Source organism: Moschus berezovskii, chromosome 18, assembly GCF_049115385.1.
Source record: "Moschus berezovskii isolate FMDL1 chromosome 18, NW_MosBer_1.0, whole genome shotgun sequence".
Taxonomy (NCBI): Eukaryota; Metazoa; Chordata; class Mammalia; order Artiodactyla; family Moschidae; genus Moschus; species Moschus berezovskii.
In genome coordinates this window covers 36,828,880-36,854,723 of record NC_142477.1, presented here as the reverse complement: position 1 = coordinate 36,854,723, position 25,844 = coordinate 36,828,880, and the positions used below count along the sequence as shown (strand labels likewise).

At 42.2% G+C, this 25,844-nt stretch overlaps 1 protein-coding gene across 1 annotated transcript in view; it reads left to right on the top strand.

Moving 5' to 3' along the window:
• The window catches only part of ADAMTS12 (ADAM metallopeptidase with thrombospondin type 1 motif 12), a 391,698-nt gene that overhangs the window by 236,664 nt on the left and 129,190 nt on the right, over positions 1-25,844 (top strand). Inside the window, exons 8-13 of the mRNA XM_055422207.2 lie at positions 1,091-1,234; positions 1,834-1,978; positions 3,232-3,324; positions 5,226-5,371; positions 8,344-8,513; positions 22,441-22,574. Coding sequence (XP_055278182.2) covers positions 1,091-1,234; positions 1,834-1,978; positions 3,232-3,324; positions 5,226-5,371; positions 8,344-8,513; positions 22,441-22,574 — 832 coding nt within the window. The remainder of the gene's footprint in view (positions 1-1,090; positions 1,235-1,833; positions 1,979-3,231; positions 3,325-5,225; positions 5,372-8,343; positions 8,514-22,440; positions 22,575-25,844) is intronic.

Genomic DNA, 25,844 nt, shown 5'->3' with positions numbered 1-25,844 from the left:
GAGAGGTCTTGTGGGGACTCAGAAAGCATCTTGGCAGTGATCCTGAGGTCTCGGCTTATAAACAGACACTTCTCAGTCAGCTTCTTTCCCAGGCAGCCCCTTGCCATGGGGGTCAGTTAAGCATTTTAGGGCCTTTCAAGGCTGCTTCACCTGGTTACCCCTGGCAGTGTGAGGTCAGGGAGCTGACCAAATGAGACGCTGGCAAGAGCACTGATTTAGGAGCACAGAGATCTGCAGAACACTTAGCTTTGTCATGAACTAGCTTGTGACTTTTGACAAATCTCAAACTCTCATCTAAAAAAGGAAAATAAGCCAGCTAGACAATGTTAAAGTAAAGTGTTAGTCACTCAGTTGTGTCTGACTCTTCGCGACCCCATGGACTGTAGCCTACCAGTCTCCTCTGTCCAAAGAATTCTCTAGGCAAGAATACTGGAGTGAGTTGTCATTCCCTTCTCCAGGGCATCTTCCCAACCCAGAGATCAAACCCACATCTCTTAACGTTTTCTGCGTTGGCAAATGGGTTCTTCACCGCTCGTGCCACCTGGGAAGCCCACTAGACTGTGCGTGCTCCCTAATGTCTATATATTGAAGGACTTGTATGATACTGGAAAGAAATCCATCCATTCCAAGCCTGCAGCTTCTGAAAAAGTCTCCCATAGGCTTCGCCTTTCATACTCTCCAGTAAATTATGATGAAAAAGCAAAAGGGAGGTTTTGTTCTTTTGTGCTGCAGTTGCTACAGCAGGAGAAAGAAGACAGATGGAGGCAAGATTTGCCCTCCTGACTGTAGTCTCATAGAAAGCCAAAGCCAAACTGGAAGCTTTTAGCTTTCTGCCAAAAGGAAGTTTTTGGATTAGCCACACGGCTCCCAGGGTTGTATACTTGAAACAAAACTATGCCTAAAATGTTTCCTGTGCTTTCTAGTTGAAAATTAGCTAGCCCCCTCCAACTTCAAAGTCCCACTTTGTAATCAGATGCCTTCTATACAAAGATGGCTCACTGTGGGTTATTTTCACCTTGGAGGAACTGTGGTTTTCTTCTTGTTTCATGCCTGCCTCTTTAATATCCTTGTGCTCTGTGCTTCCCTGCAGCTTCAGCATCCAGCATGACGGGAAGGAAAACGACTGTGAGCCTGTGGGCAGGCACCTGTACATCATGTCCCGCCAGCTGCAGTACAATCCCGCCCCGCTGACATGGTCCAAGTGCAGCAAGGACTATATCACTCGCTTCCTGGAGTAAGTGACCGTGCATTTCAGCATAGCCTCCCTCAGGGCTCTGTACACCGGAAGGCACTTTGAGTTCTACCCAAGACCTGGGAAAGCCTCAGTTCCTCTCATAGGTCACAGTGTCAGGGTGGTAACAGTAACTGTAACAGGTAACTTCGCTTCTGCTCTCTGACCCTGAGATCCAGGTGGGTTTTGCCTCCAGCTTCAGTCAGGTGAACACTCTGTCTCCTCCTACCCTCCTTCAGCTTGTTGTCATCTGAAAGGGGCTCTTTATGATCCAAGAGTGAGTTAAGTCCCTGGGGGACTGGAAAAAAATGACTAGGACAAGTCAGAAGGCGTCACCATACCCCATTGGGGGTAATATAATTTTTTTTTTCATTTTACCACTGCTTGTAAATATTTCTTAGATCACATATGACCAAACGGTGTGGGATTGTAATTTGCATTTCCTTTTAGACAACTCTTACCTTGGGCCTAGTAGAAATAAAGTTGTCTTAAAGGACATAGAACACTAGAGAAATAGAAGTTTCTCTTGAATGAAAGACTAAACCTTTCATTTAGAAGGAAATTGTAAACCACTGCTCTCATTTCTATTCACTTGTTTTCAGCCGAGGCTGGGGCTTCTGTCTGGATGACATCCCCCAAAAGAAAGGCTTGAAGTCCAACATCATTGCCCCTGGAGTGATCTATGATGTTCACCACCAATGCCAGCTGCAGTATGGCCCCAATGCCACCTTCTGCCAGGAAGTAGAAGTAAGTATTGCGTATCTAGGTGCCCCTGGCGGGTATGTGTGGGGCTTGAGATCCAACATACTAAAGGAAGGCCAGGGAAGTATTGGGAAATCCTTGTGGCTCAGCTGGTAAAGAATCTGCCTGTAATGCAGGAGACCTGGGTTTGATCCCTGGGTTAGGAAGATCCCCTGGAGAAGGGTAAGGCTACCCACTTTAGAATTCTGGCCTGGAGAATTACATGGACTGTATAGTCTGTGGGATCGCAAGGGGTCAGACATGAATGAGCGACTTTCACTTTCAAAGATCCAGAAATGGAAACTTGCTATTCATGGCAAGATGTCTGTAAGGTAGAAGGATTGAAGTTGAGGTCATTCATATTCTTTGACCCACCTCCTTGGTATCCTTTACAACTGGGTGGTGGTGAAGAAAATGCTATAGTGCTTTTCAAGAATCACAGTGATTCACACCTGCAGACTCCATAGCAACCAACTTAATCCCTGAAGTTGCTCCCTTTCCTAAATTTCCTGTCTGGTTGCTGAGCACCTCCAGAGGCCAAGGTAGGAATAAGATTTATCCCTTATTTAGTCTTCTCTATTTTCAACATCTAAGTGATAAGTCAAGCCCTGGTATTTAACCTGTGATGGAATGTGACTCTATCCTGTCGTCTTCATTCTTATTACCGCTCTCCTGATTCCATTTCTCATTACCTCTCCTTACTATTACCTTTGAACTATTTAATCCAGAAATCAAATTGCCAACATTCATTGGATCATAGAAAAGGCAGAGAATTCCAGAAAACACCTACTTCTGCTTCATTGACTATGCTAAAGACTTTGACTGTGTGGATTACAATAAACTGGGGAAAATTCTTACAGGGATGGGTATACCAGACTCCTGCCTCCTTGCACCTGCCTCCTGAGAAACCTGTATTCAGATCAAGAAGCAACAGTTAGAACCCTTCCTGAGGGCATTGAACAGTGGATATTGTGCCACACATATAGAAATTCAACTGTTGGCAAATGTGTTTTATCTCCCATTTCCATATGGCCTAGAATGGCCTACAGCCAACTGTTTATGTATAATGACAATGTTCAGATTAAGTTTAAACTGAGGTTTCTTGAGTGATCACTTTCCATCAGTCTTACTCAGTAACAGCCATAGCATTTATTGTGGGTATGTGGATGAACCTGTGTAGATTACATCATTATTGTATAAATGCTTTTGTGCAAGTTTTGAAAAATACAAAAAAGCTCAGTCTCATGTTTGTTTTCCAGAATGTTTGCCAGACACTGTGGTGCTCGGTGAAGGGCTTTTGTCGCTCCAAGTTGGACGCTGCGGCAGATGGGACTCAATGTGGTGAGAAGAAGGTGAGGTGTCAGTTGGGAGCCAGGTTGAGGAAGGAAGGTGGGGCTGGGGGCTTCAGTTCTTGGGCTGAGCTGGGGAGGAGGCCCTGGCGAGGAGCTGTTTCTGGGTGAATGGAGATCATCATACAGTTAGACTTGCCAGAGGAAAGGACTCCACTTCCACTACTCCTCTTGAGCCTTCACTTGGGACAGGTAATCAGGGAGAGAGGGCTGAGACCCAAGCCACACTCCAGTTACACAACATCTGGCCCACCTTTCCCTGACGAACTTTTGTGGAGTTTGTGATCAGAAACATCTGCTGAGCTTCTCATCAACCTTCTCTTTAACCTTTTCTCCCCCTCTGTATTGAACACTGGGGGCTTCCCTGGTGGCTCAGACGGTAAAGAATCTGCCTGCAATGTGGGAGAAGTGGGTTCAATCCCTGGGTCTGGAAGATCTCCTGAAGAAGGGAATGGCAGCCCACTCCAGTATTTCTGTCTGGGAAATTCCGTGGAGAGAGGAGCCTGATGGGCTACAATCCATGGGGCCGCAAAGTGTCGGACACGACTGATCGACTAACACTTTCACTTTCATATTGAACATTGGGAAGGACAAGTCAGTGGCTTCTTTGTTCCAAAGGTGCTGATTTCAGACCATATGTTGTCTTCTCGCTCATCATCTGCATGCGTGCGTGTTCAGTTGCTTCAGTTGTGTCTGACTCTTTGCGACCCCATGGACTGTAGCCTTCCAGGCTCCTCTGTCTATGGGATTCTCCAGGCAAGAATACTGGAGTGAGTTTCTATGCCCTCCTCCAGGAGATCTTCCCAACCCAGGCATCGAACCTGCATCTCCTGCAATGGCAGGTGAGTTCTTTACCCACTGAGCCTCCTGGGAAGACTGTTCATCATCTGACATGACTGCGTTTCTTAAAGTCCTACCAATACCCAAGAACTCAGAGATGTTAGATGTCCAGACTACCTGAAGACAGAGTAATACATTCCATTCAAGAGCACAGTTTGGGTTTGTGCGGACCTAGGATTTACGTGTTTAGTGGGTGTGTTCATGTAGCTTGAGTATGTTGTGACTCATCGAGATCATAGAACTTGATCAAAATCCGCAGTCACCAGAAATAATGAGGAAGAGGAGGCAAGCAGATGAAACACACCCAGATCCTACATGAAACGTGGCCATTTCTAAAAAGCAGCTTGCATTTCTTGTTTCCCTTTTTGTATGTTCACCCTCCTAAACTGATAGCTGTTGAGGGAGTCTGTTGAAGAGGGAGAGAGTGGAGTTTTTCCTGAGCTACTTGAGATACTAGAACTGGAAACACTGCAAAGAGTTACAGGAGAGCAGAAATTTTTCTTGATATTAGAAAGAACTTTAACTTCTGTAACAACTTGGGTTTTTTAGCAATGAGCAGATTTTTTTTACAGAGGGGATGAGTTATCTGTTGCAAACATTAAATACCCATAGAGGCTATAAAGGAGTATCATGGTACCAGTCCACAAAATGTTTGTTATGGTTCTCAACAAGCTAAGAAGCTTGCATCAAAAAGGAAATCAATTATATTACTGGACAGCTATGTTACTAAGCATGCTCAGTTGACGTGCTTTCCGTAGCAAGATTTTCTTAATAAAGGAAGCTAACATTCTGGCATGCAAGTCTGCCAGTCACACTTTGAGTCACACTCCTTTCCCTGCAACTAGGCACGTAACATTCCCTTTAATTACTGAAATTCTCTGATTCTAAAACCCAAGACTCTCAGGGGAAATTCTTTTGTGAGATGCTCTTTGTTCTACATCTGATGTGTGACTGTAGGAAGTCTGCTTAATCAGGAAGAACTGGGTTCAGGCTGCTAGGGTTCCTGAGTCGGCTTGTTATGGAACCTTTCTGACATACACATCTCCTGTCTCTTCCCTTTTCAGTGGTGTATGGCTGGCAAGTGTATCACAGTGGGCAAAAAACCAGAGAGCATTCCTGGAGGCTGGGGCCGCTGGTCACCCTGGTCCCACTGTTCCAGGACCTGTGGGGCTGGAGCCCAGAGTGCAGAGAGGCTCTGTAACAACCCTGAGTAAGTCAAGTCAAAGATGTTTTTCTTCCTTCTTTGAGCACTGGGAGACCAGTTGTGGATGGGGTGATGTCAGTGACCCCAAGGCTCTCCAAGGAAACTAAGTAGGTTCCCAAAGACAAAGAGAACCAGAAGGAAGACTCATAGAGCATGAAGAAAAAAGTTTTCCTTTTTCTTTTTCTTGCTTTGTCTCATTTTGGCTTGGTACTGGATTTGAGCTTAGGTAACTAAACTGATTTTGTCATTTGGAGAAATAAGCAAAAAATTTTTTAAAGTACAATCCATGTGAAAGTCTCTAGAAGATTATATAGTTCAGTTCAGTTCAGTCGCTCAGTCATGTCCAATTCTTTGCGACCCCATGAATCACAGCACGCCAGGCCTCCCTGTCCATCACCAACTCCCGGAGTTCACTCAAAATCATGTCCACAGAGTCAGTGATGCCATCCAGCCATCTCATTCTCTGTCGTCCCCTTCTCCTCCCGCCCCCAGTCCTTCCCAGCATCAGGGTCTTTTCAAATGAGTCTGCTCTTCGCATGAGGTGGCCAAAGTATTGGAGTTTCAGCTTCAGCATCAGTCCTTCCAATGAACACCCAGGATTGATCTCCTTTAGAATGGACTGGTTGGATCTCCTTGCAGTCCAAGGGACTCTCAAGAGTCTTTTCCAGCACCACAGTTCAAAAGCATCAATTCTTCAGCGATCAGCTTTCTTAACAGTCCAACTCTCACGTCCATACATGACCACAGGAAAAACCATAGCCTTGACTAGACGGACCTTTGTTGGCAAAGTAATGTCTCTGCTTTTTAATATGCTATCTAAGTTGGTCATAACTTTCCATCCAAGGAGTAAGCATCTTTTAATTTCATGGCTGCAATCAGCATCCGCAGTGATTTTGGAGCCCCCAAAAATAAAGTATGACACTGTTAAGTCCTTCTAAATAACCCCATTCTATCAGTGAGGATTATCATACCCAATTTTATTGAAAAGACACAGCTTTCTTTCCATCATAATGAATGTATAATTTTATAAAAGTAGTTTTCTTCCCTTGGGTTACCAATTATATATAGCTTGGCACATTTTTTGAGGATGATTATTTTAATGTTTTGGATAAGAATTTTGTAAACCTTAGAGCTCTGTATTAGCCTGCTAAGGATTTCATAGAAGTTATTTCACAAGTTGCTTTCAATTTTTTAATCAAATTGCTTAATTTTTTGTTATTTTAAGTTTGTATAGTGATATTTTATGTGAAATATTCTGTTTTCTTTATTTCCAAATATATATATGTTACATTCTTAATTTCATTATTTGCTGGTATACTAGTTCCTAAGTATAACTTTTTAGCAGTGTACATATGATGACTCCTATAAGTAGAAAATGCTTTACATTAGTCTGCGTTGAACAGTAAGAGTCACATATTTTAAAAGGCAAATGATATATGTTAAAACAATTCCATCAATATCTCAGTTCTAAATTTTACCTGCTTTTTATTATAAATATATTACTGTGAATATATGCATGTATATATAAACTGTACATATAATTATATATGTAATTTCTCCTTAAGGTTAATGATTTAATATCTATGAATAACTCAACACACTAACTACTACATAAATTTGTCAGTAAATGGTAGTTACTGTGACATCTTTATCATTTCCCATGCCTATCAGTAAGTGTACATTTGAGGGATTTGGGCAAAATTATTTTAAAATCTTATTTTTTGTTACAACACAAGGTTCCAGTGGCTTCAAAAATTCAAAATCAAGAATTTCTTGTAGAATTTTTTTACATAAAATCTTTATAGTTTGTTTCAATGTGATCAGAAAAACTATTTCCATTTTTGTAATCAGGAAGTACAGGCAATTTGCTCCAGGATCTGTGGTCAGTGCTGTGTATCAGCCACTGCCAGTCCTTAGCCTTCTTGGGAGGATGGTCAGCAATCCATGGTTATCAGAAAGGGGACATTCCTATTGAGGAAATGAAAGATGATCCCCTAACTTGGCTTGAGGGGAAAAAATGGTCCTAACTCCCATCTTAGAGGCTACAGTTTGTCATAGAGTCTCCTTGGGTGACTCCGTAGAGTGATCATATCTGATCTCAGTAGCTGGTTTGCTCAAGTTCATTGAGAAGGTCAATAAAAATACAGTCACAGATTCAGGTCAGTGCCTGACCAGCTTGTGCTGACACTATATCCTTGATTTATATTGGTCAGCTGTCTAGTGAGAACCCAGCATGGCTTGGCTCATAAAAGGCTCTTAGATGGAAATGAATTGGAGAGCTGCCAAGTCATAGAGTATCATGTCATCATCACAAATAGGAAACCACCAGCCTACCCTCAACTATGAAGTACAACGCTTAGTCCCGCCTACAGGGAGTCGATGAATGGTCAAAGAATTATCTTTGGGTGTGATAAGTGCAGAAAGTGCCTCCAGCTGGATAATGAAATGTTATCCAGAGGAGAAAGAGATTAACTTCTGGCAGGAACTCAGGTAGAATTCATGATGGAGATGGAAATGACATTTGTCTTTAGAGGATGGTCAGTATGAAGACATTTAGAGAAGAGTGGAAATCTAGAAGCACAGAGGGGAAAAAAGCAAACAAGTCAGCTGGTATCATGGGAGCAGTATGCAAATGAGAAGGAATGTGGTAAGTCAGGATCATGATGGCCCTGAATGCCATCATGCTAAAGAGGCTGGACTGTATCCTGTGGTCACAGGGTGCCATTATAGGTTTTTCAACAGGAAACTAAAATAATGAAGGTAATCATAAGAGTTAGCCAGAGAAGAATGTGTACAGTAGAAAAAAGAGGAAAGACAGAAATGGAGATAAGGGGGGACAGAGCATTTTTAACATAAAATACTGGCGTGCTGTGATTCATGGGGTCGCGAAGAGTCGAACACGACTGAGTGACTGAACTGAACTGAACTGAACTGGCCTTTAAGGAAATTGAAGGACAGTTTGTGTGTTTCATGTGTAGGCCAAAGTTTGGAGGGAAGTACTGCACTGGAGAAAGAAAACGCTATCGCTTGTGCAACATCCACCCCTGTCGCCCGGATACACCCACTTTTCGGCAGATGCAGTGCAGTGAGTTTGACACTGTTCCCTACAGGAATGAATTCTACCACTGGTTTCCAGTTTTTAATCCAGGTAAGGAGCTGTAATGGAATATTCCAGATCGAGGGCCACAGCCATTATCAGAAAGCATGTATCTGTCAGGGTACTGTGATGCAGTACAGAGAAAAAGAAAGAGTTGCACCATCTCTTATATTTTAAGAGGTGGAGACACTGACCTGGTTAAGTGAATCAGTAAATGTTGAAGGTGAATATTCCAACTCCCTGCCAAGCTCTGTGGGAGTCAGAAGAGAATTTTATCAAACACGATGACTCACTTCAAGACAGCTAAGGAACAACTAAGCAATATGAGGGGCTTGTTGGGACACAGGAACTAATCACTGATGGAAGCGCTTACTCATGAGTATGTGGAACTGAATATAATTTTGACAGAAACTCAGAAAAGAAGGTCATTATGGGTGTGGAGTAATTTCAAAAAGGTCTTCCAAGGAAGCAGTTGACAATTCTTAAGCATGTGTCATCTTTCTCCTGCAATAAGGAAGGGGAAGGCATTCAAAGTAGTGTCAGCAATTCCCAGTGAGAGGAGAAAAGCACAAGGTAAGACAAGATGGTAGAAAATGTGAAACAGATCGCCAGTCCAGGTTCGCTGCATGAGGCAGGGCGCTCAGGGCTGGTGCACTGGGATGACCCTGAGGGATGGGATGGGGAGGGAGGTAGGGTCAGGATGGGGGACACATGTACACCCATGGCTGATTCATGTGAATGTATGGCAAAAACCACCACAGTATTGTAAAGCAATTAGCCTCCAATAAAAAAAAAATGCACCACCCAGCATAAAAAAAGAAAATGAATGAGAAACTTGATCACGAATGCGTGAGAGCCAGCTCTGGGCCAGAAGTCAGCATTTTGTGTCTATAGGACAACATGCACATGTGCTAAGTCACTTCAGTCATTCTGACCCTTTGCGACCCTATGGACTACAGCCTGCCAGGTTTCTCTGTCCATGGGATTCTCCAGACAAGAACACTGGAGTGGGTTGCCATGCCCTCCTCCAGGGGGTCGAACCAGTGTCTCTTATGTCTCCTGCACTGGCAGATGGGTTCTTTACCACTAGTGCTACATAAGGGTAAAATGTAAAGTCAAGCATCTAAAGGATACACATCGGAGGATAAGGGCATAGTGGAGTTGGAAAATGGAGCAGCAGCCTTGGCAGTGTTTCTCCTGAATCAGCACCAGTGATACATTTTCTTCTGAAAATGAGGAAAAATCATTGACCTTTAACTATAGCATCAAAGAGGATCTGTGCTCTTCATTGTTATTCCAGTAGAGAATGAAAGAAAAGATGTTTCTGAGTTAAGGAAATTTGAAACAACATAGTGAAAAGTAACCACATTTCTTTTGTGTGTGATTGTTAAGTTTCTGAAATCCAATATGATAGAACACAAGAGGACTCCCAGGTGTTGGCCAATGAATGAAAATTACATATTTGGACTGTGAGGAAAATGATACAGTCAATTGCTTTTGAAAAAAAGTGCTTTTCCTACTTTGTGTCTCCAAAATACCCTGATGGCTGTTGGTTGTCATGGGTGACATCTGCTTCTTGTCTCCCATTGTTTAGTGTCATTCATGCTCTAGAGGAGTGAGTCATTTGGTTTTTGGTGCAATTTTACTTCCTGATCTAAGCAACTGAATACAGAAAAGCTCTTATATATACTGATATAAGTGCAAAAAAAAAAAATAGTGATGAAAGGTATAGCCAGTTGGTACTGCTGCTAACCTATACCTATATTTTGGAAATTCTGCTTTGTAGGAACTAGTTGCATTAGTAGTACTAGAGACCCTGAATGAGCAGAACTAAAATGGCATAGCTGCCTCAGTGTTGTGACAGGTGCTTAGTTTGGAGACCCCACACCTGCCAGATTCAGGGTTGCATCTGGACTCTGACAGCTCAAGTAGCCTGATTTAGAATAAAAGGATTTGGTTCAGCTTAACTTTTCATTGGTTTATAAGCAATGATTGTGTGCAGAGACATCTCTTTGCTGACAAAGGTCTATATAGTCAAAGCTATGGTTTTTCCAGTAGTCGTGTATGGATGTGAGAGTTGGACCATAAAGAAGGCTGAGTGCCGAAGGATTGATACTTTTGAACTGTGGTGCTGGAGAAGACTCTTGAGAGACCCTTGGACAGCAAGGAGATCAAACCAGTCAATCCTGAAGGAAATCAACCCTGAATATTCATTGGAAAGACTGGTGCTGAAGCTCCCATACTTTGACCACCTGATGTGAAGAGCCTACTCATTGCAAAAGACCCTGATGCTGGGAAAGATTGAGGGCAGGAGGAGAAGGGGATGACAGAGGATGAGGTGGTTGGATAGCATCCCTGACTCAATAGACATGAGTTTGAGCAAACTCAGGGAGATAGTGAAGGACAGGGAAGTCTGGGGTGCTGCAGTTCATGGAGTCGCAAAGAATTGGACATGACTTAGTGACTGAACAGCAATGAATTGTGTGCCTCATTTTTGCATAACATAGCAGTAGGTATTAAAGAAATGAGAGTTATAAAAGTAGACACAGATTTCATTCACTTTTGGAGTGATTGTTTTGCATCTGTAACTGGTATTGAGACTGTGTATACCATGTTGGGGAATTATACTGAGTGCCATCTGCTTAATTCATCCACCTGGACTATAATGCCTGGGCTCCATTCTCCATCTCAGTGGTTTTCTTATAGGCTCTTGTGATATTATTTGAGCTCTAAACTGAGTAGCTACCACCTTGACCAACACACTGACTTCTGTCCCCCCATCAAACTCTGTATTACAGAGTTGCTATTAGTTGCTTAGTTGATGGGCATCCTTGGTGACAACAATGTTCATGACAACAGCTCTGTGCAGAGCACTTGATCTGTGCCAGGCACTGAGTACTTTATACCTTCTCAGGCTTTTCTTAGAAGCCACCAGAGGATAAACTCAATGTACAGCAGAGTTTTGGCAAATTTGCTAAGCAGCCAATGGCAGAAGAATCATCACAGATTCAAACATTTGGAATAAGCATAGAGACTCCATCAAACCTTTTAGTTTTCAAATTCTGTTCCAGGGCTTCCAAAAATGTCTGATTCTAATTTCATTTTCTAAAAACTTAATTTAAATTACTTTTTAAAAATGTAGTAAGGAATAATGCTTACATTCAAAAAATAGTATATGTTGCTGCTGCTGCTGCTGCTAAGTGACTTCAGTCGTGTCCGACTCTGTGTGACCCCATAGACGGAAGCCCACCAGGCTCCCCCATCCCTGGGATTCTCCAGGCAAGAACACTGGAATGGGTTGCCATTTCCTTCTTCAATGTGTGAAAGTGAAAAGTGAAAGTGAAGTCGCTCAGTCGTGTCCGACCCTTAGCGACCCCATGGACTGCAGCCTACCAGGCTCCTCCATCCATGGGATTTTCTAGGCAATAGTACTGGAGTGGCTTGCCATTGCCTTCTCCGAGTGTATGTTGAGTTTTAACATATTGAAAACCATCAGTATATTAACTTACACATATTAATTTGGTTTTCTGCAAACCTTAGAATAAAGTCTCCCATCAACCCAATTCAATTGAGAAATATCCTGAGATTACAGATCAAGTTGTTTTAAACTGCTATCATATCATTTACAGCTGTTTGTGTGAGTCAAGATTTTTCAGTGCTGTGCAAACAAACAAACAAAAGTTGACACTAATGGTAAAGAACCCACCTGCCAATGCAGGAGACTTCAGAGACTTGAGTTCTTTCCCTGGGTTGGGAAGATCCCCTGGAAAAGGGCATGGCAACCCACTCCAGTATTCTTGCCTGGAGAATCCCCACCCATGGACAGAGGAGCCTATGGTCCACAGGGTCACAGAGTCAGACCCAACTGAAGCAATTTCATGCATGTGCAAACAAACAAAACAACCCATAGAAAAAAATTAGGTGCTGCAACCATATAAGTCTGTAACTGCCATCTGTAAACTTGATTTCAAATTTTTCTGTTCATCTTAGTAGTCTCTTTGGATCCCACTGAACTATTTTTAAGCATTATATACTTGAACTTAAAAAATTTATGCTTCATAAAATTCTGATTTTTATCTGCTTTATTTGCAAGATCTTATTTGAAAAAAGAAAAAGAATTCTTCTGCCTAAAGGGCTTGAAAAGTACTAATTTAGATCAACTTACTTTCCAATATAGCCTTTTTCTTTACCAGCTCTCCTGTCTGAAAAAAAAAGGCAGCCAAACTTCCCTTGACCACATTCATGGAAGCACCAGGATGAAGAGCTATGGCTATATGTTTTTTCACTGACCCCCATCCCCATCCTTCAGAGATTAAAAAACTTCGTCACAGAGAGGATAGCAACTTAGTCAGGGTTATATAATGGAGGGTCTTATATAATGGAGGTGGAATTGAAGAATAAAATCTATTTGATTAATAAGCTGAGATACTTACACTAATTTATGTAGATTCTTAGGGACTTGATTAGCCTATGTTAATCAGAAATATGTTTGTATCTTGCATCTTCTGTTAGGGGATGGCCGAGACCTTATCTTGGTGCTATCACTTTCTTGGACTCTCTCTTCCTTTTTTGGATGTTTTTCTCAGCACCTCCAAATAACTCCTCATTAAGGCTAATTTTTTAGCTGTTGCTTCTAAATATCTCAGCCCTAGTAATGCTTGCTGCCAGTGAGGTTTCCAGCCAATGTGGAGGATATGACATGAAGTCAGACCTCAGTCCGCATCTCCTGAAATAGGATCTTTCAGGAACATCTTTAAGGAATTGTTCCTGTTACGTTCCCTAGGAAACAGATTCTGAGACAGATACCAGCATGTAGCAAGTTCAACAGGTGCAGAAGAAACGAGAAGGAAAAGGGGTCAGGCAGGGACAGACCCGGGCTACAGTGCAGTCTTAACTGAGGGCCTCTCCACCCCCATGGGGAGCTCTACAGCTGGAAGGACCTTCAGAGTTGCCACAGTTGGTCGTGCACCACAACCGCTGAGCCCCATGTGCCACAACAAGAGAAGCCACCACCATGAGAAGCCCACGTACTGCAACTAGAGAGTAGCTGCCGCAAGAGAGAAAGCTCATTCATAGCGATGAAGACCCAGTGTTTAAATGAGAATGTCAATGTGGTGAGCATCCCAGGAGATCTTCTAGCCAGATGCCTCTCGTTTCACAAACTAGGAATCTGTGGCATGATGGAATAATAAGGATGATATTTGTGGACACCTCAAAACCATTCACAGCCCTCCTCCCCTTCACTTTCCTCTACAATTGAAAAGGGAAAAGTAGAAGACTTGCTAATCTGTATCCCCAGGAGCCCCAATTCCAGTCAAAGAGATAAAGAGGGCAGCCTTACTGGGTCAGGCTTCTGGGAAGGATTTTAACGGTTTTGATGCAGCTGCCCTCAGCCCCAATCCCATCTTTCTGCCTTTCACTCTTGTCTTGCTGCCTGTCCCTTTGCAACCATGCTCAGACAGCCAAGAGGAAGATAGAAGGAGGATAGCCCCCAAATTTCTGTTATGTGGGGAAAATAAACTGCTGCCCTTTAAAACAAGGCAGCACATTGTTTTGCTACTTTGCAGAAAAACATCACTACCAACAATGAGAACAGACAGTGGCTCAGTCAGTAAAGAATCTGCCTGAAATGCAGGAGACCCAGGTTCAGTTCTTGCGTCAGGGAAGATTCCCTGGAGAAGGGAATAGCTACCCACTCCAGTATTCTTACCTGGAGAATTCCATGGACAGAGGAGCCTGGCGGGCTGCAGTCCATGGGGTTGCAATGAGTCAGACATGACTGAGCAATACTTTCTTTCAGTGAGAACAGCTTATATTAAACTCATATCATTATTTTTTCTGTACACATACTTCACTCAACACTTTATATGCATTTTCTTAATTTTAACTCCATAAGAAAATCCTATGTGGAAATTTAAGTTTTTGACCCAATTTTTATGGGTATGCTAATAGATTTAGAGAATAAATAACTTCTTAAATTCATACTATACAATAGAGCCAAGAGTTGGCCCAGGCTACACTCTGCAGCCTAAACATTAATCGTGAAAACAGAGACAGGGATAAGTCCATTACCTTAAGAACAATGCATTGAATTTTAAATTTTACCTATGGTGATGTTCATGTTTTTTTAAAAATAGAGGATTTTATAGCCAAGAGGCTCTGGTGGGAGGAAAAAAGCCCCAGTGACGAGTGACTGCTTGTATTATGACAAATGCTAGGCTTATTAAACTTATGTCTCTTGCCTTTGAAAATCAATTTTTTTAAACGTTTAAGCACTATGTCAAAATAATTATGTTTGGTAAACAATTTAAGTTGACAGTCCAAATCTAGTGTCACAGTTCCTAACCATTTTAAGTAAAAGAACATAAACATACAGTAAATAGCAAACATTACTACATTCAGCCTCGTCTAAAACATCAGTGAAGTGGTGATGAAGTGTTTAATTCATTTTTAACAATTCTATTCCTATTTTCATGCCTTTCTATAGTTATATTTAGAATATATTAATTTTAACACCTTCTAATGTTTAATATGTATTTTTATATATTTGGAGATTACAATAGCACCTTATCAGAAAGAATACTATTTTAGATCAGCCAGAGTTACAGAGTTTCGGTAATTATTTGACTGATTTTGGGTTGGATTTTTGGTCAGGACTTTTTGTTTCATTTTTTTTTCCCCTCAAGCTGATCTGAGCCTGGTCTTAAACTGGGCGTCTTTTTTAAGTTAAATGTTACTTGTTAAAACAATAAAACATTTTAAATTATGCCTTTTGCTTAAGGTTTAGTGTTTCTTAGAACCTGGCAAGAAGCTGCACACACACACGTCACAGATCTCTTCTGCACTTGCACATGTCCCACTGTCCCATCAGACTTCACTTAGAAGGCGCCAGTGAAAAGTGAAAGTCAGTCATGTCCCACTCTTTGCAACCCTTTGGACTATACAGCCCATGGAATTCTCCAGGCCAGAATACTGGGGTGGGTATCCTTTCCCTTCTCCAGGGGATCTTTCCAACCCAGGGATTGATCCTAGGTCTCCCACATTGCAGGCAGATTCTTTACCAGCTGAGCCACAAGGGAAGCCCAGGAACACTGGAGTGGGTAGCCTATCTTTCCTTTAGTGGACCTTCCTGACCCAGGAATCGAACCAGCGTTGACCTAAGTGCAGATGTACAATTATCAAGAGTTTTAAGACTTGAGAACAGAGCTTTCAACCAAGTGTGAGGCCCTGGGTGACTGCACTGGTGTCATACCCAAGAGCCCTGCCCGTAAATGGATTTTAGAAACTGGATTTTTTTAAATGGTGAAACTCAGATTGCCACCTACTGATGGAACGTGCTGCTGCTGCTGCTGCTAAGTCACTTCAGTCGTGTCCGACTCTGTGTGACCCCATAGACGGCAGCCCACCAGGCTCCCCTGTCCCTGGGATTCTCCAGGCAAGAACACTGGAGTGGGTTGCCATTTCCTTCTCCAATGTGTGAGAGTGAAAAGTGAAAGTGAAGTCGCTGCCTGCAAATGTTTCCTTGACCTAAGAAGTCATTTGCATCCCTCTTAGCAAGTTTTAGTTTCATTTCTAATGATCACTTCTGAAGATCATTATCCAAAAATGTTGGGCTGCCCTGTTTCAGCAGAACTGCAAATGCAGCCTTCGATTCAGAGAGTACATTCAGTTCCCTCCCCTTCCTTTGAGAGGATTAATCAGTGTGAGGACAGAGCTCACCCGTCCATTAATTTTAGAGTTTTCACTCAGCTGAACTGTAAATGCATGGAAAAGCTGGAGGGGAAATAGCACATGAGCTGGACGAAAAGGATGTGTGAGGAAGGATGAGTGTACCTGAGGCTGTGAAACACTCCACTCTGTGGATATTGTGGAAGAAGTGAGTTTGGGGTCTGGCACAGACTCTCTGATAGTTGTGGTGACCTCTGAGAACTAAGACTATCCGTTGCTCCTCTTACCCGCTGTGCAGGGCCCTGTGTCACAGGCCCACCTGATGACATTACTCAGAACATCGTGAAAGACAGAGGCCAGAGGAAAGGGCAGGGAAACAGGACTCCAGGGCTGCCTTGAAAACTGCCTCAGAACCCTGAACCTTTCATTCACAATGACTGCTTTCGAGTACAGGTTCCTTCTGGCCTTGGGCATGCTTGTGGGTCATAGGTGTGCAGGTTCTGGGAGTCACAGCAGTGGGTCTGTGTTTTGCTCTTGCTTTTAGCACAGATTATTTACTAGGTATTCTTATACTCCATAGCACATGCTCAATTGTCCAACTCTTTGCGTCCACATGAACTATAGCCCTCCAGGCTCCTCTGTCTATTGGATTTCCCAGGCAAGAATACTGGAGTGGGTTGCATTTCCTCCTCCAGAAGCTCTTTCTAACCCATGGATCAAGCCCTTATCTCCTGTAGCTCCTGCACTGCAGGCAGATTCTTTACCACTAAGCCAAGGCTATGGTTTTTCCCGTGGTCATGTATGGATGTGAGAGTTGGACTGTGAAGAAAGCTGATCGCCGAAGAATTGATGCTTTTGAACTGTGGTGCTGGAGAAGACTCTTGAGGGTCCCTTGGACTGCAAGGAGATCCAGCCAATTCATTCTAAAGGAGATCGATCCTGAGTGTTCACTGGAAGGACTGATGCTAAAGCTGAAACTCCAATACTTTGGCCACCTCATGCAAAGAGTTGACTCATAAGAAAAGACTCTGATGCTGGGAAGGATTGGGGGCGGGAGGAGAAGGGGACGACAGAGAATGAGATGGCTGGATGGCATCACTGACTCGATGGACATGAGTTTGAGTGAACTCTGGGAGTTGGTGATGGACAGGGAGGCCTGGCGTGCTGTGATTCATGGGGTCGCAGAGAGTCGGTCACAACTGAGCGACTGAACTGAACTGAAGCCACCAGGGAAGCCCTAAGACCCCATAGGCCAATGTACGTACGTTCCATAGAAATCTATGTTTCTTCCTTGAAGTGTGCTTCAGTTAGCCTGTCTAACCATAAAGGATGTGCTAGTCCAATCACCGGAGAAGGCAATGGCAAGCCACTCCAGTACTCTTGCCTAGAAAATCCCATGGATGGAGGAGCCTGGTAGGCTGCAGTCCATGGGGTCGCTAAGGGTCGGACATGAGTGAGCGACTTCACTTTCACTTTTCACTTTCACACATTGGAGAAGGAAATGGCAACCCACTCCCGTGTTCTTGCCTGGAGAATCCCAGGGACGGGGAAGCCTGGTGGGCTTCCGTCTATGGGGTCACACAGAGTCGGACACGACTGAAGTGACTTAGCAGCAGCAGCAGCAGCAATCCAATCACAGAAACAAGATAAAAGGAAATCTTGAAATGAGGGCCTTTCTTCATGGAGGTGTGTCATGGTTATCACAGGGGAATGAGACCTTCCCCATTGTCTTGATTGAGGGCCAAGATATTATTTATAAAAGAAATATGTGCTTCTCATTTAAAAATGCAAGCATATATAATAGAATGAAATAAAAATGAATTCCTTTTAGCCCAGCACACTTATTCCTCTGAGGCAAGTGTTGTTAACAGCAGATTTCCATTTACACACAAATGGACTCGTATTTTGCCAGTTCTGCTACTTTTTCACTCATGGAGTGGAATACTATGGCCTTAATTCCTCTTAGTGACTGCATTAGCCTTCCGTTATGTAAATGCAGCTCAATCGATGTATCTGTTTCTTCCTGGATAAACAGCTGCCATGAACATCCTTGACCTCTGTCGCTAAGTTCAGGTTCACTTTTTAATAGAGAGTTTTTAAAATTGATTTTTGGTTGTGCTGGGTCTTTGTTGCTGCGTGGGCTTTCCCTGGTTGCAGAGAGGGGAGTGCTAGTCTTTATTAGGTTGGCAGGCCTCTTGCTGCGGTGATATCTCCCGTTGCTGAGCACAGGCTCTAAGGCGTGCAATGCTCAATAGTTGTGGCACCTGGGCTCGGTTGACCAGGGCGTGGGGCTCTTCCCAGATCAGAGATCAAACCCGTGTCCCCTGCATTGGCAGGCGAATTCTTAACCACTGGACCACCAGGGAAGCCCCTCAAGGCTCATTTTTATGACTAAGTGGATGATCTCTCAGGATGGAGTTGATCTTTTTGCCACTCTGTCCAGAACTTTCTCCCTAACATTGTTGATCATTGTCACAGCTGTTACTAAGTACTCATGGGTTAAGAGCCTTTTCTGAGTGTAATAATCTACTAGTGTTCACTGGGAAAGGTTAATGGTAATCACATTAAAACAACTGATGTACGCCAGATACGTTATTCCAGGTTTCACGGTGTTATCCTCTGACAGTCCCTTCTATGCAAAGAACAAGGAGGCCCTGGGCAAGATGGAAGCATCAGGGCCGGAATTTGAACCCCTATGACTCTAACTCCAAAGATCGTGTGAAAGAGAGACTCCCAGGTTGTGCTTATTTCTGCTCCTCTTTCTCCTTTCGGGCCTCACCAGCATGTGTCCTGGCTCCTCTTTCTTGCAGCGTGCTTGGCAGTAGTAGCTGATCAATGCACAGATGCCGGCAGTGCTCTTGAGGACATCGCAGTCTGGTTGAGGGGACTGTAAAATCTGTAGTCTTAGAAGCACAGAGCTGTGCTTAGTACTTAGAAGCACACTCACAGAAAAGGAAAGTCATGGGGCCACCTACTGACCCAGCAGGGTGTGTAATTCTTTATGCTAAATTGACAAGACAGCAATTGTTTAGAAAATAGTGAAACAAAGCATGAAATCAGTGCAGAATTGATTAGAAATGGCATCATGGAATAATCTAAAGGAGAGGAGGATATTTCAAGAAAGATTTGTGTATGTGTGGGAAAGAGAATTTGAGCCAGTGTTACAAAACATAGGTCTTTTGACTGTTCTGAAAGAGGATTGGAATGATAAATGCATAGCTTTGGGGCAAGGACCTTCAGAATTCACCAGGTCATGATAAGGAGGTGAAATTAATAACCATGGCAGCTGTCACTTGTCAAACACTTACTGTATACCAGGTACCACGCTGAGTGCTTGACATACAATCTCTGCCTTAATCTTCACTTTTACCCTGCAAAGTAGATATCATTATCCCGAATTTTCAGATGAGGAACTGAGTCACAGAAAGCTTAAGTAACTTTCTCAAGGTAATGTTAGACCTCCATGAATTTTTATGTCTCTGCTCTCTGTAGAAGTCATGGCTCCAGAAGCTAGTGATTCTCACCATATTTAAGACCCATGAAAGATTTTTGAAATGGAGTCCAGTGAGTATTCTGCCAAGTTTGTTTCTCAGATGTGATCCGTGAATAAATGCGTTGTCTAAGAGCAAAAAGAGTGGTTACTTTAAAGGTCTCATTAAATCATTTCTTTTTTGTTAAAAATAATTCTCTGTGTGTAGGTTAGGGACTAATAGAGTGAGCGCTAAGCTGAACCATCAGTTTTTACTCTGTCACTCATACTGTGAGATCTTGAAACACTTAATCTCTCTGGGCCTAAAATTATCTCTTCTAAATGGAGATAATAAGAGAACTAACATCCTAGGGTGGTTGTGATTGTTAGAATGAGATAATGTAATGACTGCAGAGCTCAAAAAGATCTGGTAAATAATGTTCAGGTAATACACTGGCTGTTATTTTAACAAGCAAAAATTCCTGTTAACTCACTAAATAAGTAACACCCACCAAATCTCTGAGTAGTTTTATCCTTCAGGAAGAGTATCAAACAGCACAAGCCCAGAGGGAATATAGCTAAGGCAAACGTTGGAACTTCACCACTTTGGAATTCAAAATGCCTTTGGATGGGGGTTTTACTGGCTGCACGAACCCATTTTTACAACCCTGAGAGTGAGTGTTTTCTTAAAATTTTCACCCTTAGGCACCTCTGGGCTTCCCTGGTGGCTCAGCTGGTAAAGAATCCACCTGCAATGTGGAAGACCTGGGTTCAATCCTGGGGTTGGGAAGATCACCTGGGGAAGGGAACAGCTACCCACTCCAGTGTTCTGGCCTGGAGAATTCCATGGACTGTATAGTCCATGGGGTCACAAAGAGTCGGACATGACTGAGTGACTTACACTTTTCGGTTTTGGTACCTCTAGTCCCAGCCCTCCCCAGCAGACTGGAACAGGTAATTCCTTTAGAAAAGCTCCACAGTAATTCAGGGGTGCTTCCTCTTTGGGTTTAATGTGTTCCAATATCAATACAAACTCTCAAATCTAAATTCTAAAGCTCAAATCAAAGCCTCATTTACAAGTGCTTCCCCTGCCTCCATCCTTCCGCTTGACAGCCTGATATTTCCTGAGTTGCTTCCCAGCTCACTTGGACTCAGCACACCTGGGCGGATGCTCTCATCTCTGAAAGAGCAGAATTGCTCCCAGGTGGCTCCTCTAAGCAGTTCAGGCAGTGACAGAGCTAATCATGCTTCCAGGAGTGCAGATTTATAGTAGCCCTGGGTTATGCCTTGTTCCTGGAGTCTACTGGTCCTTTGCTGTTGGCACTTTGTGGAGTGATCTCTCCAACTCATGTTAACTTCATTCGTATTCTCAGACAACTTATGCACTGCACTTTGTATAAAATCAGTTGGTATTCTTTATTCACTTTTACCTTTCTCCTTCAAGTTTTAAACAGATGCTTTAGAAGCTCTGGCTCAAATTTCTCCTGAGTTTCTGTGTTTGAGTTTTGCCCATAGTTAGATTTGTGTAAGTTGTACATTTTTATTTCTTTACCACGTGGATCATGGCATCCCTGAGTAGCCGTACCTACTGTGCACATTGGCTTGCATTTGGGGCCCATCCACACTGAGGTGTGTTCATGGCAAATGGACTTACAGCTGTCTCATCAAGCTCTCAGCTGGTCACAACACCAAGAAATTAACAGCCCTTCCCCCAGTAAACAGACCCAGAAGAGATCCCAAAAGGACGTTTCTGAAGGGGGTAATCTTAAATTTTTCACTTAAAAAAAAACAAGACATAATATTCAAAGAAAATTACTATTTTAATTCTTATTATATACACATATTGGGCTTCCTAGATGTCCTAGTGGTAAATAACCCACCTGCCAATGCAGGAGACCTAAGAAACAGATTCAGTCCTTGGGTCATGGAAGATCCCCTGGAGGAGAGCATGGCAACCCACTCCAGTATTCTTGCCTGGAGAATTCCATAGGCAAAGGAGCCTGGCAGTCTATAATCTATAGAGTGGCAAAAAGTTGGACATCACTGAAGCGTCTTAGCATGCATGCATGTACATATATTACCTATTTAAATTTTTAAGGCAATTTATATTTTGAAAGTTATCTCCTTTTCTGGTTATTCTAAGTACTTACAAATAGATATGAATTTTATTAAATAAATCTTTAGAACAGTTAAATGTGGGAGATCACCCATCTTCATTCACAAGGGAACAGAAAATTGAACCTTAGAATGGATTCAATGCAGGACCTAGCACGGTGGGAGGGACCACTGTGATAAGCAGGTTGGCTTCTGCTTTGGATAAAACACATATCTTTTGTTTCTTTGTGGTTGTAAACCTGTGTCCAAGGACTTCTTGAAGAGAGTAAGGGAGAATATTTGTTGGGTTGGTTTATGATAGTGGCAGTGGTATTAGTAATGAGCTGGCCCCCATGGAAGCATCTCCCGCGGTGGTCTGCTTACTTTGCTGCAAACAATAGGCAAACATCATGCTTGTCTGGAGTCTTGCATCTCTGGTTTCTATTACTTACTTTCTAGGTTAACCCCAGATACTCAGTACGTTATTTTTATAAGCACAGTTCAACATTGGGTTGAAAGGTCTTCTGATTTGTAACAAAAGACAGCATTTTAAAGCAGTCTCCCCAGTTTAATTTGTTGTAGACCTCTTTAAAAGAAAGAAGTCCCCATTACAGCATGTGTCATAGAAAGGTGGAAGATGGGAATCTCCAGATTGATGACACCTGGGGGGTCCTGTGTACAAATCCTGGGGGAAGAGAGCTGAGTTGGGAAGCTAACTTGTGAGGATTTGTCTCTTTTTCACTTCAGCACGTCCTTGTGAGCTCTACTGCCGACCCATAGATGGCCACTTTTCCGAGAAAATGCTGGATGCTGTCATTGATGGCACCCCTTGCTTTGAAGGCGGCAACAGCAGAAATGTCTGTATTAATGGCATGTGTAAGGTATTGGGTATGTTTCCTTAATCTACAACTTTATAAACTCATGATTTTTTATTAAGTTGGAAAGTTAGATGTTTTAATCTTTTGCTTTTTAGTATTTGCAATGTGGACTGGTATTTTTATACAGTCTGTGAGACAAGACTTTACAGTGTTCATCAAGGTCACAGTTAGAAACCAGATGTCCTCCTGCTGTTGTCTTCATTTCTTGAGCTGTTGATGCACTGTGTGATATTTCAGGCATGGAGCTGAGTCAAACTGAAGAAGAATCAAATTATTCTTTGGAGGAATTGTTAGGAAAAGGCAACTCGAATTATTTCAGTGACTTTGAATTACTCACTGGTTACTTGCCAAAAGTAAATTTGAGGAAAAACTAATAAATGATCATATAGTGTTTTTCACAAAGCATTTTGATATTTAATTCACCTTGATCTCCAACATGATCACCTTAGGAAGAGAGATGGCATGACAGATAATATATAACAGTTTAACTTTTCACATTGATTCCATTAGGAAACTCTTGCCTTTATATAAATTACTTGGGTCTGATTTTTAATCATTCTTGGCATCATCGACTCAATGGATATGGGTTAGAGCAAGCTCTGGGAGTTGGTGATGGACAGGGCAGCCTGGCATGCTGCAGTCCATGGGGTCACAAGGAGTCGGACATGATCGAGTGACCAAACTGATTTTTTAATGCCTTTATATGTACAACCACTGAGGAATTTCTCCCATTGCTTACAGTCTATTTTGCAAGGAACTAAGGAACAAGTTTTGAGATCCAATACTTGGGCATAAACCTCAGTTTAAAGAGGAGGTGTTTTGGGGACTTCCCTGATGGTCCCGTGATTGACTCAGCACTTCCACAGCTGGGGGCACGGGTTTGATCCCTGGTCAGGAAACTAAGATCCCACATGCCATGTGCCAAGGCCAAAAATAAATAAAGAGAAGGTGTTTTTAATCAATGAAAGAAAAGCTATATAAAAATAATCAACTATTAGTAAAGCATAATGACTTTGTGCTTAGGCTCTAGAATATGAACCCAATACCACTATTTCCAAGCTGTGTAACTTTATACATCTTTTGAAGACTCAGTTATCTTTCACAGAATTGAGATATTAACATATCTTCTTGGATTAAATATGGTTTTATATGTAAAGCCCTTAACAGAGCCCATGGCCCACCAAGAACTCTTAATATATTTTACTCATTTTTGCAAGTAATTGTCACAGTTTTTCCACTGAACTGAGTTATCACCATGAGAAGATCCTGGCCGTCAGGGTCTAGCACGCTGGGAAGGTGAATTTATCACCCTGCAGTTGCTGATGGACTTATTCCAGTCCTGACCAAGGCACAGGGAGGCAGTATATGATTCCCAGGACTGAGTGAGCTAACAGCAGGTCATAATCAGACTCTAAATTAGAAGGAACTCAGGCAAAATTCTCTTCCTGACACACTAGTTACCATTGTAGCTACAAAGAGCCAAAAATAATTAATATATTTTAGGTTAGGTCTGTTCCCCAGAGTGGGAAAACGTTTGGCCAGTTTAGGCCCTGACAGCCCCATGGCCATTTAATACAGCGGTTCTCAGTCCTGGCTGCCTATTAGAATCAGCTGGAGAGCTTTTAAAAACCCTACTGATTTCTGGCTGTATCTCCACCCTATTAATTCAGAATCGCCTGGATGTAGAGACTAGGCATTGGTATTTTTAAGACTCCTCAGGTGATTGCCATATGCTGTTAGGGCTGAGAACTTTAGTCATCAAGAAATGAATGTGATGCTAAAATGATCTTTTAGACCGAAATACCTTTGCCTGTATAGAGACTGTCTTTAGCTTGTGATGGAAAAAAGCAAGTAGTTTGAAGGGAAACACAAGGGGTGTTGGGTATCTCTCTTGAAGCCAATTAAATCAGTTTAATAGAATAAGTCAGATTCTCTCAGCTTGCTTTTTTCTTTCTGGAAACCAGTTAAGGTCTTTTAGAAAGATTAATTACTCACTTTCTGTCTATATCCCACTGAGCTAAGTTTTTAAGCTGAGAAATTATGTCAACTCAAATTTACCTTAATAGCCTAAATTCAATTTATCGTTTAAAGATCCAGATTGTAGTTATTTTCAGCTTTTGTTAGTCTTCTTATTCATTTACTACAGTTTTTTTCAAAGGGAATTGAACATGTATTGAAAGAAAAAGTTATACCATCAGAAATAAATGCATATGGTGTCTGAGTCATCTTTGTGTATATGAAAATGTTTGCTTATGGTCATATAAATACCTGCTATAGTTGCTTATACTCATATATTTAGCTATTTTTAAATTATGATACTTGCCACTATTTTGGCATGTTAGATTTGCAGATTTTGTTGTCCAGGGAATTATTGAATGTTGATCAGAACTGAATTTTTTTTAGGGGAAGTAACTGCGTTCCTCTCCCAATTTTTTTTAACTTGTACTGAATTTCTAAGCTTCTTTTTTTTCAATTTATTGAATTTTTTCCTACTGTTTCATTTACCCTCTGTATCTACACAAGGCTAAGATTTTAAGCAAAGTGGTATTTGCAATCAAATTACTTTCTCCTGTCCTTTTTTGGGGAGGATTTACACTCATCTTCTGCTAGACTTTTTTTAAGGCGTTAATGGATACAGCATCCTCAGAGTTCTTTCTCATTTAAAAATATGTATAAATTTGCTTTTATTCTTGAAGGACACTTGACTGGGTACAAAATTTGGGGCGTCACACTGTCTTTCCGCCTAAATTTTGTAAACATTGCTCTTCTCTCTTCTGCTGTTGAATCTTATATGAAGTACAGGGCTGGGCTAATATCTCTCCTAGGTAGCTTGGTATTTTTCTTTCTTTTTATGTAATTTACTTTTTATTGAAGTATAGTTGATTTACAGTGTTTCAAGTATTCAGCAAAGTAATTCAGTATGCTGTGCTGTGCTATGCATAGTTGTTCAGTCATGTGCAACTCTTTGCCACCCCATGGGCTGCAACCTGTCAGGTTCCTCTGTTCATGGGGATTCTCCAGGCAAGAATACTGGAGTGGGTTGTCATGCCCTCCTCCAGGGGATCTTCCCAACCCAGGGATTAAACCCAGGTCTCCCGCATTGCACATAGATACTGTCTGAGCCACCAGGGAAGCCCAAGAATACTGGAGTCAGTAGTCTATGCCTTCTCCAGGGGATCTTCCGGACCCAGGAATCAAACTGGGGTCTCCTGTATTGTAAGAGGATTTTTTACCAGCTTAGTTACCAGGGAATATATATATATGCTTTTTCAG